This window comes from Rhamphochromis sp. 'chilingali' (assembly GCF_963969265.1).
Source record: "Rhamphochromis sp. 'chilingali' genome assembly, chromosome: 5".
Classification (NCBI taxonomy): domain Eukaryota; kingdom Metazoa; phylum Chordata; class Actinopteri; order Cichliformes; family Cichlidae; genus Rhamphochromis; species Rhamphochromis sp. 'chilingali'.
The window spans coordinates 21,535,794-21,555,540 of record NC_137932.1 but is presented as its reverse complement, the minus strand read 5'-3'; the positions used below and the strand labels follow the sequence as shown (position 1 = coordinate 21,555,540).

The window sequence follows — 19,747 nt, the reverse complement described above, 5'->3', positions numbered from 1 at the left end:
TAAGGGTGGCAATAATATTTCTGACTAATTGGCTAATTATTAGTATTCTCCAATGAAATGCAATACGGTATTTGACATTTTTATGCAATGACACCTGAATAATTCAACACTTCTCTTAAAAATGTGTCTTATGATGGAACTGGAAATCCAGCATTCATTGTACAGCAAGTCTCTGCTGGAGTTGATATTAATGAAATTCCTTTTAGCTGAATCTCTGTGAGTGGTCCTTATAAAAAAATGCAGCTTTGCAATTCTTGAAAAGTTTTTTCTCTCTGCAAAGCTCAAAAGTGCTCCCTGGCTTTTGTATGTTTTAATCTCTTTGTCTCTTTATTAGGGAGAAGATGGGACATCATTTTATCAAGTCCAAGCACGCGTGGCCATGCTGGACAAGAATTTTAAACTGGCTGAGATGCACTACACAGAGCAGGTGGGCTGTAAAAAAAAAAAAGAGCGTTAGAAATAAGATTGAATATGTAATATGTAGAATGAATTCCTTTTCAGATTTTACAACAAACAGAACACCCCAAAATTCACAGAGCTGTTAAGCTTTTAAATGTGTATTTATGCTTGATTTATATTACTGCATCATGTCTACAGCACAGCCTGATGTGCACCATCACAGAAATTTAAGTAAACAGCACCACAGTAACGTCTTGTATTAATATTTGTGGTTAAGCACAACATATTAGTAACAGAGGAGTAATACCTTAAAGAAAAGGAACTATTGCTCCATATTATGAGGAACTCTATCTGCAGGTAAACTGGCATTTTTAGTCAAATATGTTCATTCTACAGATTAGCAAAAAATAGACCACTTTAATATAAAGCTCAAAATATTAACAGACTAACTGTTTCTAGCTTGCTATATAATGTTAATTTAGTCAGTAATACGGTGTCCCTTTATACACACACACGTTTTCTTGCTTTCATAGCTCTGATGATACTTGTATAGACTCAGTGTGTTCTGAAGTCTCCTCTCCTTCAGTTAAAGTAACCCTTCACAATTTATTAGCTCCAACTCGAACATAAACAGCTCAGTTTCACTTGTGATGACAGTGAACAATGCAGATACACAAGCACACATAAATGCTGTCACCTGCTATAAGAGGGATTCAACACAGTAAAATATGGCTTAGGAGCAACAAGCAGCCACAAACTAGAGATTAATAATTTCTTCCCCATGTAAGAATGGGAAGGACAAGCAACACAGAGATGCTTTCACTGCTAAAAGTATTGTTTACCTTATAAGATGGTAACCAACAAATCCCTGTGAGGGCTGCAGTGGCAAGTCATTGTAGTCTTTTACCAAACACTTGAGATTGGTAAAGTCTTGGAATAAAATGAACTGAATAAATAAACCCAGCTCTGCATCCTTAATACTAGATTTTTGGAGAATAAAGTCCAACGTTTGGCTTTTGTTTGTTTTGTTTTTGCTGTGCAGAATGCCATCGAAGAAGCCATAGAGATGTACCAAGAGCTCCACATGTGGGATGACTGCATTGCTGTAGCCGAAGCCAAGGTAAAAAAAGGGAATTGAATCACACGCAATTACTGATAATATTTGATCAAGTCATTTTACGTGGTCGCAAATCAGCTCGAGGTAGCGTATTTATATTGATTACTTTGATTTCAGCACATTTTAAATATTTATTTATCATATTTATATTACAGAATAAAAGCCAAAAGCTAGTTTTTTACTGCCTCTTTATTCGGGAAAGGTCAGCACAGTGGGTAGCTCCACATATTATATTTATATATTTATTACATTTTATATTATGGGGGATTTTAAGGGTTGATGCCCTATCTAATGCATTCCCCAAGAGACAGAAAAAAAGGGAAATTATTTATTGCTTAATAAAGTATATAAAGCTACAGTAAGTTTAAATTGGAAAAGACAGAGGAAAACCCAAAATGTGTAAACAGACAGCCTTCTCATATGACAAGCACAGGCTTCTTAATTGCCTAAAATAGCATTTCTAAAAACAAAATAATTTAGCCCATTTATGCCTTTGTCTTGCTTAGATCTATTCCCTGCATACACTATTTTATAATACTCACTTTATCAAATCTGAAAAGGCCTGTGGGTGAACAGCGAGTGTCCTTATGAGCTTCATTTTCTGAAAACAGAACCCACAGCAGAGGCAGGAGTCTCGTTACCTCTCAGAGAATTTGGATTACCAAATTACAATGTACACCTGCTGTCAACCACAAGAGTGTTGTTGGTTAGTTATCTGTGGACAGGATAACTGTTTGGTTGAACTCTAAATGCAAAATAACTGCAGGGCTACCCAGAGCTCGACACCTTGCGTGAAAACCGTTACCGGTGGCTGATGGAGACGGGTCAGGAAGACAGGGCCGGCGAGGTGAGGGAGAGCGAGGGAGACTTCCAGGGTGCCATAAACCTCTACCTGAAAGCAGGGCTGCCAGCTAAGGCCGCTCGCCTCGCCATGAGCCAGTCGGAGATCACCAACAGCAGCGAGACCGTCGACCGCATTGCTGCCAGTCTCATCAAGGGAGAGTTTTACGAGAGAGTGAGTGGATCATTTCTTCCTCCTGTGTTTCCCGCTTCTCTGAGCCCATCTCTCCTCGCCTCAGCTTCAATGCCGGAACAAGTGTTCTTTGTTATTTTCAGTTTTGAACTCTGTCTCCCTCCATCTGCCTGTTTTTCTCTGTGTGCTTTTTCTTTTTCTTTTTTTGTCTAAAAGCTCACTTCTTTTCCTCTAGCCATCTGTGTTTATGTAACAGGTGGGAAAGAGGCTTGGAAAAGGAGACTGGATCCTCAAAGCAAATTTTGTAACCTGATATTTTGTGTTCTAATCAGTTTCGGTGTCTGGAATTAGATATGGAAGTTGGTGATTACAATTTAACTTGCAGTAGCTAAAATAAAACTTCTCTGTATTTTACAAAGTGCCACTATTCTTCATTGCATTTTATTGTTAGAAAACCCACTGAGTTAGCATTTGAATTGTGTGTATCCTTTTAAAAGTAAGAATAATTATAGGTTGAAAGAGTTGAACATGTTTAATTGAGGGTAGTCACAGATGGAGAAACGCAAGAAAATATTTAGCTGGAACAAATATCTGATTCAGGTATCATGTTGTTTGAATCATGAAATACCTAGCAGCAGAGAAATACAGGGACAAAATGTTCCCACTCAGTCCATTAAAACAAACAAAAAACTGAGGTAACTAATTAAAATGTAGCACGGTGTAATTGGCAGCTTTAGTTCACACAGCCTCAGCCAAATTCACAGTTAGTGGCCAGGAGTATATCGATACCTGTGTTTAAATCCACAATAAGAAAACAAACTTTCTAAAGACATTTAAAAGTGATAGTAGTCACTGTTCCAAGAACATCGGAACATCTTTCTTCTAATTACACCAACAAACATTATTCTCATTTGACATTCCATGTTTTCATTACTAAACTATACTAAAGTAACTTTACAATTCATCTTGTAATGGGCCGTGATATAGCCCCACACAGCTCTCTTTCTTTTAGACAGCTGTCTTCTGATTGGCTGCACACCATTGTTTCAATATGTTACTGGCTATAAGGTCAAATTTTGAAACAATTATAAATATCTGATATAAATATTTGAAATATTTGATTTCCATAGTGGTGTGTGGCAGTTAACAGAGTCACAGAGTTCAAACCTCCTGATTATAAGTAGCAAATTCTGTGCCTTCCTGGGTCCTTTCCAGGTGCTCTGGCTTCACAGTCCAGTGACATGAATGTCAGCTTAACTGATAATTGGCTGCTGGAGTTGATGGCCTTGTCCAGATCTCTCGTCGATTGACAGCTGGGATATGCTTCAGCCCCATATGACCCTAAGTTGAAAGACAATTGACAGCAAAATGTATGTCATCTCTTCTGACCAGGCAGGAGATCTGTATGAGAAGATCAGGAACAACCAGAGAGCGCTGGAGTGCTACTGTAAAGGAGGTGCCTTCAGGAAAGGTAAAACAGTTAGATAGCTTAGACTGCATATACCATTTGATAACTTCTACAATGTTTTGTACAATTTTAGATGGTAGGTTTAAGCTAAATCAAGTCAATTGTAACTTTTCTGGTAAGAAAGTTTCTCCTTCCTGTTTCCTGTAGCGGTAGAGCTGGCTCGCATAACCTTCCCCGCTGAGGTGGTGAAACTGGAGGAGTCCTGGGGAGACTACCTCGTCCAGCAGAAACAGATGGACGCTGCCATCAACCACTTCATTGAAGCAGGGTATGTAGAGTAGAGGAGGGATGGATGGAGGGAGAGGACTGGAGAGACAAAGATAAGGACAGATGGAGAGGCAGAAAGATGACACTTGAAAAACAGTCCAACAGTGATGGCCAACAATTCTTTAAAATCATCACCAGGATAATGGAGAGATGAGATTTAAAAAAATCGCTATACCAATGCCCCAAAATCCCAAATAAGACAGGTAGTCAGAGCTCAGAAAGAACTTAGAGACGCGTCTAAAACTGAATTTTGACTTGGCTACAAGTCTCTACAGAAACAAAGACGTTAAAAATACTACTTTTAAATATAGTTAGTAAAGTTTCAGGCACTATTTCAGATAGCTATAAGCTAACTATAAGTTCTCTCTCTGCAGAATAGTTAAAAAATGCAACTAGTATTACCAACACAATCTGCATTTTAATGCTGACTCTTGCTATCTGAACAATTAACGTGTTCATATGGTCTTCCATGCAGCTGTTCTCTTAAAGCGATCGAGGCAGCCATCGCAGCTCGCCAGTGGAAGAAAGCAGTCCACATCCTGGAGTTACAGGAGGATTCGTCATCAGCAAAATACTATGTGAAGATAGCTCAACACTACGCCTCCATGCAGGACTATGAGGTGAGAGACAGGAGGACTGAGGTAGGAGGTAAAGAGGAAAACCTAAATGAAAAACAAAAACAGGTGAAGGTATAGCCACAACATGTTTTCTTTCAGATCAGTGAAAAGGAAGGCATCAAAAAGTACAAGTTTTTGTCTTTATTGTATAATAGATTATATGTTGGACTTTTATTAAATTGTGGGAATGTTTAAGGGTAAGATGAAAATAAGCTACAGATGTAAATATAACTTTTTAAAAATGTCTGATATAAACTATTCTTTTCGTGATATAAATGATGAACTGAGGTTTAAATGTATTTTTTATACATAATATGAGACGGTAGCACTTACATGCTTGTCTGCTTTCACACATCCCATTCCATCCATAGGGTTCAATAAGATGTCAGCCCACCCTTTGCAGCTATAACAACTCCACCTCCTCTGGGAAGACTTTTCATTAAGTTTAGAAGTGTGTTTAAGGGACTTTTTGACCTTTCTTCCATAAATACATTTGTGAGGTCACTTACTGGTGTTTTGGAAAGAAGTCCCGGTTTACAGTCTTGTGTCTAATTCATCCCAAAGGTGTTTCTCTTGGGTTGAGGACAGGAAACCATGCAGGCCAGTCAAGTTCTTCCATGACAAACACGTTCGTCCATATCTTTAGGTACCTTGATTTGTGCAGTGGTGCACAGTCATGTTGAAACAGGAAGTGGGCATCCCCAAACTGTTTACCAAAATCTGGGAGCATGAAATTTTCCAAATATCTTGGTATGCTGAAACATTGAGTTCCATTCACTGGAACTAAAAGACAGTTCAGCAAAACTCGCCCATTTGATTTTCCAAAAATCTCACATTCTCCGCAATGATAGCTGAACACATAGTTCATATTTCCTCCTCACAGCTCTCCATTAAGCTCCAGCTCTGAAACCCCGGCATCTCCTCCAGAGCACCTCTAGGATAACAGCAGAACTGCCAGGAAAAGTTGGCTAAAACGTGAAACATGTTCACCTTTCACTTTACAACCAAATATCAACATTGTTCAGACGTCCGGAAAAGTCATCTTTTCAATGTCATTTTAACAAGGTTTTGCTCAGGGGATAGCACTGGCAAGGTGTTTTAACTGAAAAAGATAAATCTGCTCTACACAGCAGTAGACAGATGGCAAAGTAAGAAACTGGTGAACAGTGGAACAAAAAGAAAGCAAAACACGACTACAGATCGTTTCAAATGCGTGTAAACGAGAAACTGCATTTTTAAATATTTGTGCTGGTTACATACTTTGAACTGAGTCAGTGTTACACTTTCACTTGTGTTATATATGTACCTCATAAAAATACTGTACAGGCTTGGCTAAATGAAGGAGGCTGTGACATTTTGCCACTGGCAGTTAATTTCCACTCATCTCATGTGGACACGTACACACACCCACACACATGCACGGTGGCCAGTTTTCACTTTACTGCAGTCTCTGTGGACACTGTAACCCATGTTTGCTCCAGGGTGCTTTGGCAATAAGGACAAGTTTGGTAGTTGTAACAATACTTTTAAAAGTTGCCCCAATACCACAAAAAACACGACTGTTGAAAAGAAAACGATAACGAGAGCAATCTGGTACGAATACAAAGAAAAGGAAGCGAGATGATGGTGGCGAAGCGCAGTGTGCTGTGCTTATTCTGATGAGCTCAGCTGAGCCAAACGGCCTCCACAGACTGCCAGGCTCTGAAAATAGCAGCCTATTTCAGTCAGATTGCTCCATGGGCATATTCACAGAAAGTAATTAAGATAACAAGCTCTTTGCTCTCCAAGTTGGGGGGTAGTTGTTGCAGGAAAGTGAATTTCAGTGCAAGCTATAAACAATGAAGCGCACGCACCTGCTGTAGCTATAGAGAAAGTATCCTGGAAAAACAGTGACTAAACACTTTTTAATCAGAATGGCAAACAACCAGCTCATCTGTTTGTTGTACTGAAGCGACTTTTATTACAGACTGATTCTATGAGTATCTGGCTTTATGTAGCAAAAGTCTGTTCACTGTAAAGTAGCGGGATTTTTTTTCATTATATTATACTTTTTAAAATGCGATAAAATTTTAATTGCTTCATTCACTCTCTTAGTCTCTACTGTGTGTTAAGAGTCAGATCACTGGTCACAACATAAACTGGCAACCAGCAGCAGAGTTTACAACAACAACAACAAAAAAAACAGTGTTATTCAGTAGGTCTGATATTACACTGTTGTAATTACATGTTTCATGTAATGGCACAGTCCTACACGAGCCTTTCTAGATCAGTATTTGTTTACAACCAAACTCACGAGTTGCAACATTGAAAAAGTCTACCACCAGAATAAGTATAATTAGAATTTGGTTTCACAAATTGCATATCCTTAGCTAGTGCAGATAAAAAAGCAGCCTTTGGAGTGTGGTGAACTCTGTGCAAGTCTCTGCATATATCACTTCTATTCTCAACTCCTCAGGTATGAACAACGAGAGTAAGGCCTCTGCAATCTGAATTAAAATTAAGTTGAGTTTTTTCATAGTTTGATGTATTCATTCAAAGTTTCCAGTCTTGTCTTTATTTAACAGGGGCAGTGCACATTAATGGACAGCAGTGTAAGAAAATATGAGATGTAAACACGGCAGATTTTATCTATACTCCTAATTCACATCCTCAGTCCCTAGGCAGATCACATAAAACTATATAATAAACAAAAACATGCAGAGATGCAACAAAACAAATAAATACAAACATGTCATATACCATCTGTCCCAGTCTGGTTCCGACTTGGTGGTCTTATTGCAGAGAACCTAAACAAAGTGCGCTGCTAAGTTTTAGTTCATTTAGATGAGAGTTTCACATATTTTGGCTACATGGTTTCTCTGTTACTAGTGTTCCCCCGACATTTTTTTAAATGCAATTCAATTTTATTTATATAGCACCAAATCACAACAACAGTTGCCTCAAGGTGCTTTATACTGTAAGGTAAAGACCCCAGAATAATACAGAGAAAACCACAACAATCATATGACTCCCTATGAGCAAGCTCATCTGCCGCTTTGGAGGTGAGGGGAGATAGACGGGACAAAGACACACTGTGGAAGAGAGCCGGTGATTAATAATAACTAATAATTAAATACAGAGAAGAATATAAACATTTGTAGTAACTGCTGCCTGATCCACTCTGTGTGTAGGGGGAGGGGACTCACACACACAGGTTTCTTTGTGATTGACATTAATGCACTCCAAAGCCTCTTATCCCGAAAATAAGCCAACATCAGTAAGCTCCATACCCTAATCTTAAAGGTGCATCCACTCTGGAAGTGATCTACTCTGCGCCCATTGCTTTTTCTCCGACAGGCTCTGGATGGCTAGTTAACACTCTAATATAATCACCTAAAATCAAGTTTTATCCTTAAACATGTCTTTGAAGAGGTTTGGAGAATAAAAAAAGAGCCAGCCAAAAAGTTCTAACTTAGAACATATAATTACTGTGTTTCGCTAAACCTCAAACAGTTTCTTATCAAGATAGCTGGGCAAGATTTTATTATTGCCTTTGTGACAGATGACTTTAATATATCACTCATGTTGTTTAGCTGAACCCACAATCTGCTTGTTTTGCACTGGCAGGCATGCCCACACACATATATTCAATGAGAGTATCCTTAAAGCTGTCCCATTTTGAAAATGGTAACTTTGTGATTAGGTTAGGGGGGGAATATGCAGATTTCAGCTGCAAAAATAATCTGGATTAAACTCTCAGAATGGGCTCTGTATAAGTAATGTAATATATAATTTTTTTTAATGTGACATTCTGTATTTTCTATGTGTTTTGTTATTTTTTTATTGACCTGTAGATGGCAGAACATCTGTTTGTGAAAGGAGGTCACATTAAAGATGCTGTAGAGATGTACACCGCAGCAGGGCATTGGGAGGAGGCTCACAAGGTCAGCACGGACACATTACAGCATAGTTTTAAATATTCTGTGTTTTCCAGAGTCCTTTTAAAGAAAATCTCCCTGGAATAGATATTTAAGAATCTAATGTGGGATTAATTAAGAAATGTAATATTTAAGGCCGTGTTTTTAATATTCTTTTTCTTATAAAGCTGGCAGTGAAGTGTATGACGGAGGAGGAGGTTATGGCTCTGTACATCAGCAGAGCTCAGGAGCTGGAGAGAGATGGGAAGTTCAAGGAGGCTGAGAGGTAAATACAAATCTCCATATTTACACGAATTTGTCACGTCATTGTCTGCTGGAGTCGAGCTGGTGGGAGACAAACTACCATGACACCATTTGAGTTAATCTCTGACCTTGAAAACAGCAGGAGAAAAAGTCTGGGCGTAGTATTTTAGACCTGAAGTGTTTTAAAAAGCCCTCTTTCCCCTTTTACACATGCAGGCTGTTTGCTACAGTGAAGCAGCCTGACCTTGCCATCACCATGTACAAGAAGAACCGGATGTTTGACGATGTCATTCGTTTGGTAGCCAAACATCACCCTGACCTGCTGACTGAGACCCATGTCCACCTAGCCAAGGTACACACCACACTGCAGTGACAATCTAACGACAGTGTTTTTACTCCTAGAGTTAAGCCCTACAGATTTAACATGTTACAATCAAATAAATCTAACTGTGACCCGAACCGAGCCTGAGTTCGGGTGATGGGCATGCTAACTGTGTAAAACAACTCTCTTCACACATATTTGCAAATTGCCTCATGCATCTATAGATTTGCAAATGGATGCATGCTAAAACCTTTGTTTTGTACCAGACTGTAAACATGCTTATTTCCTCTTTAAGCTTTTCGAGCCAGCTTCAAGTGGCTGCTAGAGGAACTACAATGTTGGTATTCTTCTATATGAGCATCCACCTTTGTCACCATATGAATAAATGACAGAAATAAGGAATAGTTTAATAAGATAACATAAAATAATGTTGAACAGACTGAATAATATGAGCACACTAAATAGAAATGAATCAAATAAAAGTAGTAAATAAAGTAAACAAAAATCTTTGTTTATGTAATAAAACAGTCAAATAAAATAAAATAATGCAACAGAATAACTAAATACAGTCACATAAACACTGTCTATAAACCTTGCTTATTTAAAATACTGGGTGAAGTGGTAGCTTTACTTCTAGCTGCTCTCAGTTACTCCAACAGTTAGAGCACAGAAACTAAAAGCTGCCTTTTTTCTGCTTATTGTACTGGTTCATACACTGAAAGTACCAGAGCACTAATGCAGGACTTTAAGACAGGTATAATTTGTTCTCTCTTTCCGTGCTATGAAAGATAAATAGGATTAAACTGCAGTGACAGTGTTTATACTGTAAAGCAAAGTTTTTTTTGTGGCAGTTCATCTGCTTATTTTTCTTGTTTAATTACTTGGAGATGAGGAACATAACTCCAAGAATGTGAGCAACAAAAACAATGTCTTCAGATCCTTCCTGCTCATCTGAAACCAGTTTAAAAGTGAGAGAAGGGTTGCGTTTTGGTTCATGTCATTACTTCACAGCTCAGCATTTACGCAGGCACGACTGGTTGGGGCTTCTCATCAGAAGAGCTCTCACGGGCTCAGAAACTGCTGCAGTTCTAGAGCCGTGTGAGGTTTTTATTGGGAGGTCTGTGTCTGAGACCACTCTCTGTTTCTAATGTTTGTAGCTGTCCAGCTGTCTTGGGAGAAATGCCTTGCAGCAGTTTAAACTCAAACAATAATTTATTCAACATTTTCCTGAATTGTGAAGTTCAACAGATCACTGTACAGACAAATTTTAAAGTCTTTTAATCATGTCCCGACATAATCGCTTTCAAACTGAGTCTCTGAGCTCTAGATTTCTTTTTCATTACTGAATCTGTTCATTTTTGGGACCAATTTTCTAACTTTTTTTTTCACAGTGTCGCAAACTTTGGGGCATTAATTCTTCCTCTACATTCTATTCTAGCTCTAATTCAACGACCCTTAATGGGCTGTGTGGTTTGGTTGAGCCTGCCGGTATGTGATACATAAGTTATGGTAAGTGACGGTGATGATAAATGTGCTGTTTGCAGGAGCTGGAGGCTGAATCGAGGTTCTCGGAGGCGGAATACCACTTCATGGAGGCTGAAGAGTGGAAGGCTGCGGTCCACATGTACAGTGTCAATGATATGTGGGAGGATGCGTACAGGGTACAAACGCCACATTTGTTTTGTTTTGTTCACTTGTGTTTAATCTCATTACATTTATAAGATATGGCAGAGAGCAGTAAAGTCTAGAACCTCGTCCCACGCAGCAAATGTTTACATCTCACACTCTGCTTATATCAGCTGTTATCTGTTGTTGTAATTGTTTTAGGTTAAAGCATATACTGTAGATTGCATATATTATAATGTTTATTCCTGATGCTAAATGCAGAATAGGACGGCTTGACTTGTTGTTACTGGGTTTCATGTCCACAGCATTGTTACAGGTGTGTGGCTCTCTGTTTATTGCTGTAGTTTCGTTGGGAATGCACCACAGCTTTATAGCTTCTTTCAAATGTTTCTCCCCGGGATTATGTGTTGTAAGGGGGTTAGGGAGCCACAGGAGTGAAGGCCTGGTGTAATGATTTTTTTTAATGTGTTTGTGTGTTCGTCAGGTGGCAAAAAGCCACGGAGGTGCTGATGCGCAGAAGCAGGTGGCCTACCTGTGGGCCCGGAGTCTGGGAGGAGAGGCAGCTGTTAAGCTGCTAAACAAGTTTGGCCTGCTGGAGTACGCCATCAAGTCTGCTTCAAATAAATCGTGAGCATTATCACAACACAAAGACCCAAATAATTATCTAAGTTCAATTTACTCACATACTGAGTTTCATTTTATTTGCTTAAAATATGATAAACCTTTTGCAGAGCTTTAAAACAAGTTTGACACTCATTCAGAATCTTTTATCTGTTGTACTGTCTGAAAGGAAATCCTAACGGTAAAACGTGATCAATTGTTTCCTTCCTAAAAAGGAAATGAGCAAGGTCACTTAGTAACCATCTTATAAAGTTATTTGTGCTTTTAATTCCCAGACCGTGTATAAATTAATGGGGAGAAAGCTATATATTTGACTTTTGTGGTCACAGGGACAAAACGTGCATGTATCCTCAGTCAAATCCACATTTCTAATTACTTACTATGATATCAATTAGAGGTTTACACATGCATACACACTTATCTCATAGATTTCTACTAAAAATCCTTTGAGTGCCAGATCTCTTATATGTGACATAAACAGAGACTGTCCTCATGTTCTCTCCAGCTCATTTGACTTTGCCTTTGACTTGGCCCGCCTTGCATGTAAGGAGAAGATTCCTGAGATCCACCTCAAGCATGCACTGTACCTGGAAGATGAGGTAAATCCATCACAGTTTTACCACACAGTCAGTTTTCTGCTCTTTCTATACACTTTCAAAAAAGTTGCTACAACTACCCACATGAAGACTTTTCAGTTTTCCTCCTACAAAACTGCTTCATGCCAAATTTATTCTCTGTCTTCTTTATTCAACCAGACCAAGCACATCAATATGTGATTTTTTTTTCTTTTTATTGCCCAGCATAGTCAGCTCATATGAGAATAACAATAAACCTGCTGCTGCTGTTTCTGTGAACTAACTCACTGAGTTATTGTTCGTAATTTCTGTTACTGAGAATCTTGAACTCACTGCATGCTGCACACATTAAGTCGTGTTAATCCTGAATTTTTTCATGGTTTCATCTTACAGGGGAAGTTCACTGAAGCCGAGGCAGAGTTCATCAAAGCAGGAAAACCCAAAGAAGCTGTGTTGATGTGAGTACTGGAGGTGATGATGTTGTGCTCACACTTTGAGCCCATCATTACTGCCAGCTGATCAGCATCAGTGAGGAGCAGATTTATATCAGTTTCAGGCTCAGTTTGAAGCTTAATGTTTAAGGACAATTTTGGTTAATATAATTATTGGAATACTTCAATTTTTAAACTTTCTCATGTCATTAAAAAAAGTCCAAATGTGATTAGTTTCACTAATCACATATCTCTTTTAAGGGGTTCTTTCTTCCATAATTGAACTAAACAACCAAGCCTCATCAAAATCATTTGATAAGTTGGTAATACTTTAAATTACGCTACATATATTAACCATTAATTAGCTCTTAATTAAATGTCTGATAAGGGTATAATAGGACCATGCAGCCCAAGTCATTAGTAAGTGGTTTGCAATGACTAATAAAGAGTAAACAGGCTACTAATAAGCATGTTTATAGCAAGATAATTAAAGCCTAATCTAAAGTGTTAGCAGAAAGTTAACTGAGGAAACAGCCTGCATAGCAATCAGCAGTAGAAATACTAATTATGTATAGCTTTCTAAAAATAGACATAGTGAAGTTACACCACAGCCAGCCACACAGCACTGCGCAGCAATGATTCTTGTACGCACATGCTTAAGTCATTTTAGGTAATATTCAAATTGGGGAGTGTGTGAGTATTCATGAATGATGGAGAGTAACCCATGATCAGTGACAACCCCAATGCTAACACTAATGTTAACACTAACCCTGGGCAAAGAAAATATCGTCTTTGTTTTTAATTTCTCTTTCAAGGATAGCAGGCAAGGAAGAAGGAGAATAGTGATTCTAACAGACACATCAAAAATAATTAACTTTTTTCATTTTTTCCCCCAAGATATAGGATTGAGGTAGGGTTATGACTTCGTCGTCAGAGAGGTAAAAGCAGTTTTAACGGTTCACAAAAGTATGTAGAGATTTGAGGTTTAAGTTTGAGAAGTGCCATTACTTCCCTAAGCCACTGAAAGCAGATATGTCTTGAAATTAATGTCCAGCCCCCCAGATAGCCACAGCTTTAAGTAAGTAAATTTCTATGAACCTGAAGTTATTCAAAGTCCCCTTTCTGGTACTTGATGAAAAACATTTAAAAAATCGTTTCCGTTAATCTTAAAACAGATTATTTTTGGATTTTATTTCCTGTGTGTATTTGTGTGTGAACTGTTCCAGGTATGTCCACAACCAGGACTGGGCCAATGCACAGCAGGTGGCTGAGGGCCACGATCCAGAGAGCCTGTCTGAGGTTCTGGTTGGCCAAGCCAAGTTCTGCTTTAAAGAGAATGATTTCAAGAAGGCTGAGGCCTTCCTGCTCCAAGCACAGAGACCTGAACTAGCTGTTAAATACTACAAGGTAACTCCACCTCAAATTTATTTATAAAGCACATTTTTTAAAAAAAACACTACCCAAAGTTCTGTGCAAAAGATAGAGTGGATAAAAAGACAAGGGAATAGAAATAAATAAAGAAATAAGAAAAAAATAGATATTAGTGGGTGATAAACAGAATCATGGCCGAAAACAGCACAGGAAATACAAAGACCAATGACACACTCAAATGTCAGTGAGTAAAAAGTCTAGTTTTAAAGGATCAAATGGAGGGAGCAGATTTGAATGTGAGGGAAAAGTTGTTCCACAGTTTGCTGGCAAACACACAGAAGGCCCAGTCTCCTCTGAGGTTAAATCTAGCGCTAGGGACAGTCAGAAGCATTCCAATCACCTGACTGGAGGGACATGGGAGATTAATAGGGGTGTAAGAGGTCATAGATGTATTAAGGAGACAAACCATGAATGGCTTGTATACAAACAGGAGTATCTTGAAACTGATTCCGACCCTCACTGGCATCCAGTGGAGAGATGCTAAAACATGTGTAATATGACCTCTCTTTTAGGCTACGTTCACACTGCAGGCGAAAGCGCATCAAATCCGATTTTTTTGACCCTATGCGACCCATATCCGATCATGCTATGACAGTGTGAACGGCGCAAATCCGATATTTTCAAATCCCATCTGGGTCACTTTCGTATGTGGTACTGAATCCGATACATATCCGATGTTTTAGAAAGCGACTGCTGTTTGAACGGTCATGTCGCATTAAATCCGTCTTTTACGTCACCGACACAAGACTGAAGCCAATTATCAGCGCCAGAGAAGACATCGCGAACGCTTCCTGGCCATCCAGTGTAGATGTCAGTGAAACTGTTGGGAAGACAACGTAAACATTTTATTTGTACTGTATAATCTGCAGATTCTGACAGAAATCTGCAGCTATCCTTTGAAGCACCGCTCCTCTCTTAAACAGCAATAAGGATCATTATTAGGTTATTTACATTATTATGTAAATAACAAAATAACTTAAAGCAAAAATTGGGAAACGTGAAGTCCAAAGTCTTTATATTAAGGGCCATCAGTCAAACAATACTGTTGCTCTGGGTCTAAACAGAGCGCGTTGTGTGTGACATCTTCTTTTGCGCATGCGGGCCGCTTTGAGCGTTCACACTAGAGCGCGTTTGCTGACGCATTTTATTTGTAGTGTGAACGAGCAGACAAAAAAATCGGATTTGATCAAAAAATCGGAATTGAGCATTAAGACCTGCAGTGTGAACATAGCCTAAGATACCTGTGGACAGCCTACCAGCACCAGACAACAGAAAATGCGAGCATGAACACAATTTTGCAATCTCTCACAGAAAGGAAAACCTAACTTTTGAAATGGAACAGAAATGAAAAAAGCTGTTTTAACCACTGAGTTAATTTGCTTGTTAAACCTAAAGCCAGAGTCATATATCACACTAAGAGTTTTGGCCTAAGGGTTTACATAAGTGGACAGATTTCCAAGTTGATCAGAAAAACTTACAAAGGAATTGGCAGAGCCAAAACAGAAAATTTCTGTTTTGTCCTCATTCAGCTGAAGGAAGTTTTGTGCCATCCAGTTCTTAATGTCCACAAGGCATTTGATGATGCTATTCAGCCTGGACTTGTTGGCATTGAGGGGGAGATATAATTCCATGTTGTCAGCTTAGGAGCAAAAAATTATATTATGTTTACTGATTATTTGACCCCAAGTAAGCATGTGTAGAGAGAATGGGACGGGACCTAAAATGGAGCCCTGAGGTACCCCACAGGAAATTGTTACTGTTGAAGAAGAATAGTTTCCAGTAATGTAGGAGAAGATCTATTTTTTTAGGTATAAGGTGAACCAGTGTAGTCAATCTGCCGCTGATACAGAAAAAAGACAAGAAAGTATTTGTAGAATTTTTTGCAATTTAGTGAAAAATGTCTAAAGTTGCAGGATTCCTTTTTCATTTTTCAGATGTTGACAATCTGCCTGATAGTCAGTTATTTAATTGATTTCGTGTCTGTTTTAAATTCAGGATGCAGACATGTGGAGTGATGCCATACGTATCTGTAAAGAGTATATCCCCAATAAACTCTCCATGCTCCAAGAGGAGTATGAGAGGGAGGCCTCCAAGAAAGGACTCAGGTGAGATTAAGCCCATAAAATAAGTAACCACTGACCTTCATTTCTTGTGGTGTTCAAATATTTTTGGTCTAACATGGCAGAGTAAAAGATGAAGCACAGTCCTACTAAAGAAAACCCAAATCCGTCACTGAAGCTATATCTAGTTACAACATTTGAAGTCAAAAGCCTTTCAACTTGACTCGTGATTATTTGTGGGACATTTTTTAACATATTTTGAACATTACCAGAAATGCATCTATGCACAACGAATCAGTTTGATGCTTTTTTCCTCATTTTTTTAAAAAACACCTCACGTGTACTCCCAAATTTCAACTCCCGATGAGGAACAGCTCATTAGACAGCAAACCAGCAGAATGCAGCTCATACCCTCCTCCCATCGTTTCTCCCGCTTTAATGACTTGTGGGAGGAAACATCAAAAGTTACCAATGGAAACGGATGAAAAAGAGGGTTTGAAGAGAGAAAACAATGAATTATTCTTGCAGACTTTACAGCTCAGGCTTCAGATAAGTGCAAAGCTTCTCATCTCCCACTGCATCCATCTGCAAAGCTGTGATGGAACTGCAGCTTGTAGAGGATGAACACAGTTCTAATCTCTAATTTCTAATGAAATGGAAGCTAATGACAAAGACCGATTATTAACAGGACAAGTAAATATATTAAGTGATTGAGATGAAAAGGCTGTGGATAATACGAAAATGTAGAGTACATTCCAGACAGAGAAAAACATGGATTCACTGAAGACTAACAGGGCAGAGGAGGGCAAAGGAACTAATACTGCACGATAGAGAGGGAAGAAAAGAAAATTAAAGAAAAAAAACCTAAACTTAATACTACAGAAAACTCATTACAGGAATGATAAAGAAATCCAAACAGGAACCAGACTCGGTCGTTTATCAAGCACTGAAACTTGCAATATACTGTAAAAAAAACAAAAACAACTAAAGATAAACCAAAACTCTGATATATTAACCCAAAAATCCAAAATTCTAAAACAACACAAAATGAACATTTATGTGTATAATTTATGCTCCATGAAGTTGAGGAATAAGGCACACACACATATAGAATGGGATATTGCTTTCCAGCATGTCCTGACTGAAGAAACCTCTATTCACGCCTTTAAGGCTGATTATTTGTGATGATATGTGTATGGCCCCGCCTGCACATATACCCCCTTCTCTCAGCCTCTTCTCTCAGTTCGATAGCCACTCTTCATCGAGCCAAGCTGCGCAGAGACAACCTTGTGTTGTAACTCGTTCCTCTCCTTCAGAGAACAAAAGTTATACACATAACTGTTCGTTCCCTTTCAGTCGATTCACATGGTACAACACATATAGTATGGGACATATATACACGCCCTGCAGAGTATCCATCAAACTGGAGTTGGACCACCACCACCTTAGTGTGTGGTAGACCCAGCTGAAAGGACAGTATGAGCCACCGAAGGGGCTGTAATGTACAAACGAGTGAACCGGAAAAAAAAAAAGTGTGCGGTGATGCCCAACTAGCTGCACAGACAAAGCATGAAGGTCACCCACTTACTTTGCAGAAGCCAAAGTGAAAAACAATGCAGTTTTATATGAAATACATTTTATATCCACAGACTCAAGGGAGGCACAAATGGCCTCAAGCACCAAACACAAGTCCCATGAAAAGACACTGGACCGCCAGTATCTAGCATCTCCTGCAGGAATGTCAAAACATCCACAATAGAGCACTGGACTGGGGGAATGTGCCCGTCCTGGCACCATTGCTCAAAGGCTTGCCATTTGTACTCATAAAAGCCTCTACAGGACCACGCATGGGGGCAGACCCTTAGCTATCAAATTTGATCTCTCAGTAGGTAACCATAAAGGCACCATAGATCCGGGCAGATGAATCACTTCTCCTCTTGCCTGAGAGAGGAGGTCCCCACAGAGAAGAAGCTGCCAAGGACTTGCTGCTAGTAGACTGATTATCTCTGCATTCCACGACCTTGTTGGCCACCAGGGGGGCAACAAAAATCAGTGAGATGTGCTGCCGATGCACTCTATCAAGAACTGGAGATATCACTTCAACTGGGAAAATGCATAGAGGAGCACGTCTGGCCATTGGTGTGCTAGTGCATCTATGCCCACGGGTGAATCACTGTCGATTATGGAGAAGAACATGAGGTAGTGAGTGTTCACCCTGGAGGCAAAAAGATCTACTTGCCTCGCCAAATAGATCCCGTATCTGGGCCAATATCAAAGGGGTGCAACCTCCATTCCCTCACTGGAATGGAGAGAAGGTCTGGAGAGAAGGTCTGGCCCCAGGTTGAGATGGCCTGGAACATGGGTTGCTCTTAGAGACAGACATCGAACACTGCACCATAATAGCAGAGAGCGAGACCACTTTAACAGGGGAAGGGAGCGTTTCCCTCCTTGCCTGTTTATGTAAGAGACCACTGTTGAATTGTCCATCCTGACTAGGAAATGTTGGCCCCTCAGAACTGGACAAAAATGCCTGAGCTAAGAACACAGCTAGCAGCCTTACATCATTGTGAAGCTCTGTGTCCAGACCCCTCTCTCTGATGCGCCATCGGACAGAACTCCCCACCCTCTTAGGGAAGCATCTGTGGACACCACCTTGTAAAACGGCACTCTCCCAATCCAAGATCCCTGGTGCAACAGCCCAGGCTCCCACCGGTAGCTAGCATGCAAGATGCGGTTACTGTTAACCTCCTCTGGAATTTTCTCCGCAAAGTCACCCATCGTTCCAGGGTGTGAAGAAGCACACAGACTTCAGGTCAGTCAGCGTTCTCCTAACTTGGACAATTCCCAGGCAAATGGGGCACGCGTCATTGCTGGTCACTATCATGCAAAGAGAAACTGCACCACTGAAGACAGTGGCAAACAGAAAATTTCAGTTTTGTTCTCTTTGGTTTGATATCCATACCAAAACGCAAAGCAAAGTGCTGCACAGGAAGATTTGAAATTAGCACTTCGTGGGCAGCCTACACACCAGCTGTGGAGTGAAGGCTAACACCAACAAGGCAGTTGGGTTAACTTATGCCAGCAGACAATGGCGCTAACTAGCAGTAGCTAGCTAGCCCAACCCAGTAGATATGCTCTTAGCGAGGTGAAGAGCGTTAGAACTGAGGGCTGATTGTGATGGCAGGGGGTATATGTGTAGACAGGGCCCTATACATGTTGTCTGAGGCCATCCGCCTTAAAGGTGTGAATAGAGATTTCTTCAGCCAGGACAAACAGGGGCGGGATATCCCATACTTTATGTGTTGTACGGAGTAAATCGACTGTAAGGGAACCCTAGCATTGACACAATTAACTGTCAATTTACCATTTAGTAATGGTGGTTATTATTATTATAGCATTAACTATTTTATGCCATGATTGTTATGAACTGGTAAAATAACATAGAAAATAAATAAAGCTATTGTGAAATGTTTAATATTTTTTTAATTAAAAAAAAAAAGAGTTTATTGCCTGTTGGTTTCAGGGGTGTGGAGGGCTTCTTGGAGCAGGCGAGAGAGTGGGAGCAGTCGGGTGAATATTCCCGGGCCGTGGAGTATTACTTGAAGGTTAAGGATGACTCAAACACAGCGCTGATGGAAAAGTGTTGGATGAAGGTAAAAAGGAAAAACAACTGCATAGAA

At 39.6% G+C, this 19,747-nt stretch overlaps 1 protein-coding gene across 1 annotated transcript in view; it reads left to right on the top strand.

The window, feature by feature from the left end:
• ift172 (intraflagellar transport 172) overlaps nucleotides 1-19,747 on the top strand; it is a 55,807-nt gene that overhangs the window by 19,124 nt on the left and 16,936 nt on the right. The window contains exons 20-35 of the mRNA XM_080881920.1: nucleotides 335-427; nucleotides 1,442-1,519; nucleotides 2,283-2,531; nucleotides 3,882-3,960; nucleotides 4,105-4,225; nucleotides 4,700-4,844; nucleotides 8,675-8,764; nucleotides 8,926-9,023; nucleotides 9,218-9,353; nucleotides 10,868-10,984; nucleotides 11,434-11,576; nucleotides 12,076-12,169; nucleotides 12,539-12,603; nucleotides 13,803-13,983; nucleotides 16,003-16,112; nucleotides 19,591-19,720. Of these exons, the coding sequence (XP_080738046.1) occupies nucleotides 335-427; nucleotides 1,442-1,519; nucleotides 2,283-2,531; nucleotides 3,882-3,960; nucleotides 4,105-4,225; nucleotides 4,700-4,844; nucleotides 8,675-8,764; nucleotides 8,926-9,023; nucleotides 9,218-9,353; nucleotides 10,868-10,984; nucleotides 11,434-11,576; nucleotides 12,076-12,169; nucleotides 12,539-12,603; nucleotides 13,803-13,983; nucleotides 16,003-16,112; nucleotides 19,591-19,720 (1,929 nt within the window). The remainder of the gene's footprint in view (nucleotides 1-334; nucleotides 428-1,441; nucleotides 1,520-2,282; nucleotides 2,532-3,881; nucleotides 3,961-4,104; nucleotides 4,226-4,699; nucleotides 4,845-8,674; nucleotides 8,765-8,925; nucleotides 9,024-9,217; nucleotides 9,354-10,867; nucleotides 10,985-11,433; nucleotides 11,577-12,075; nucleotides 12,170-12,538; nucleotides 12,604-13,802; nucleotides 13,984-16,002; nucleotides 16,113-19,590; nucleotides 19,721-19,747) is intronic.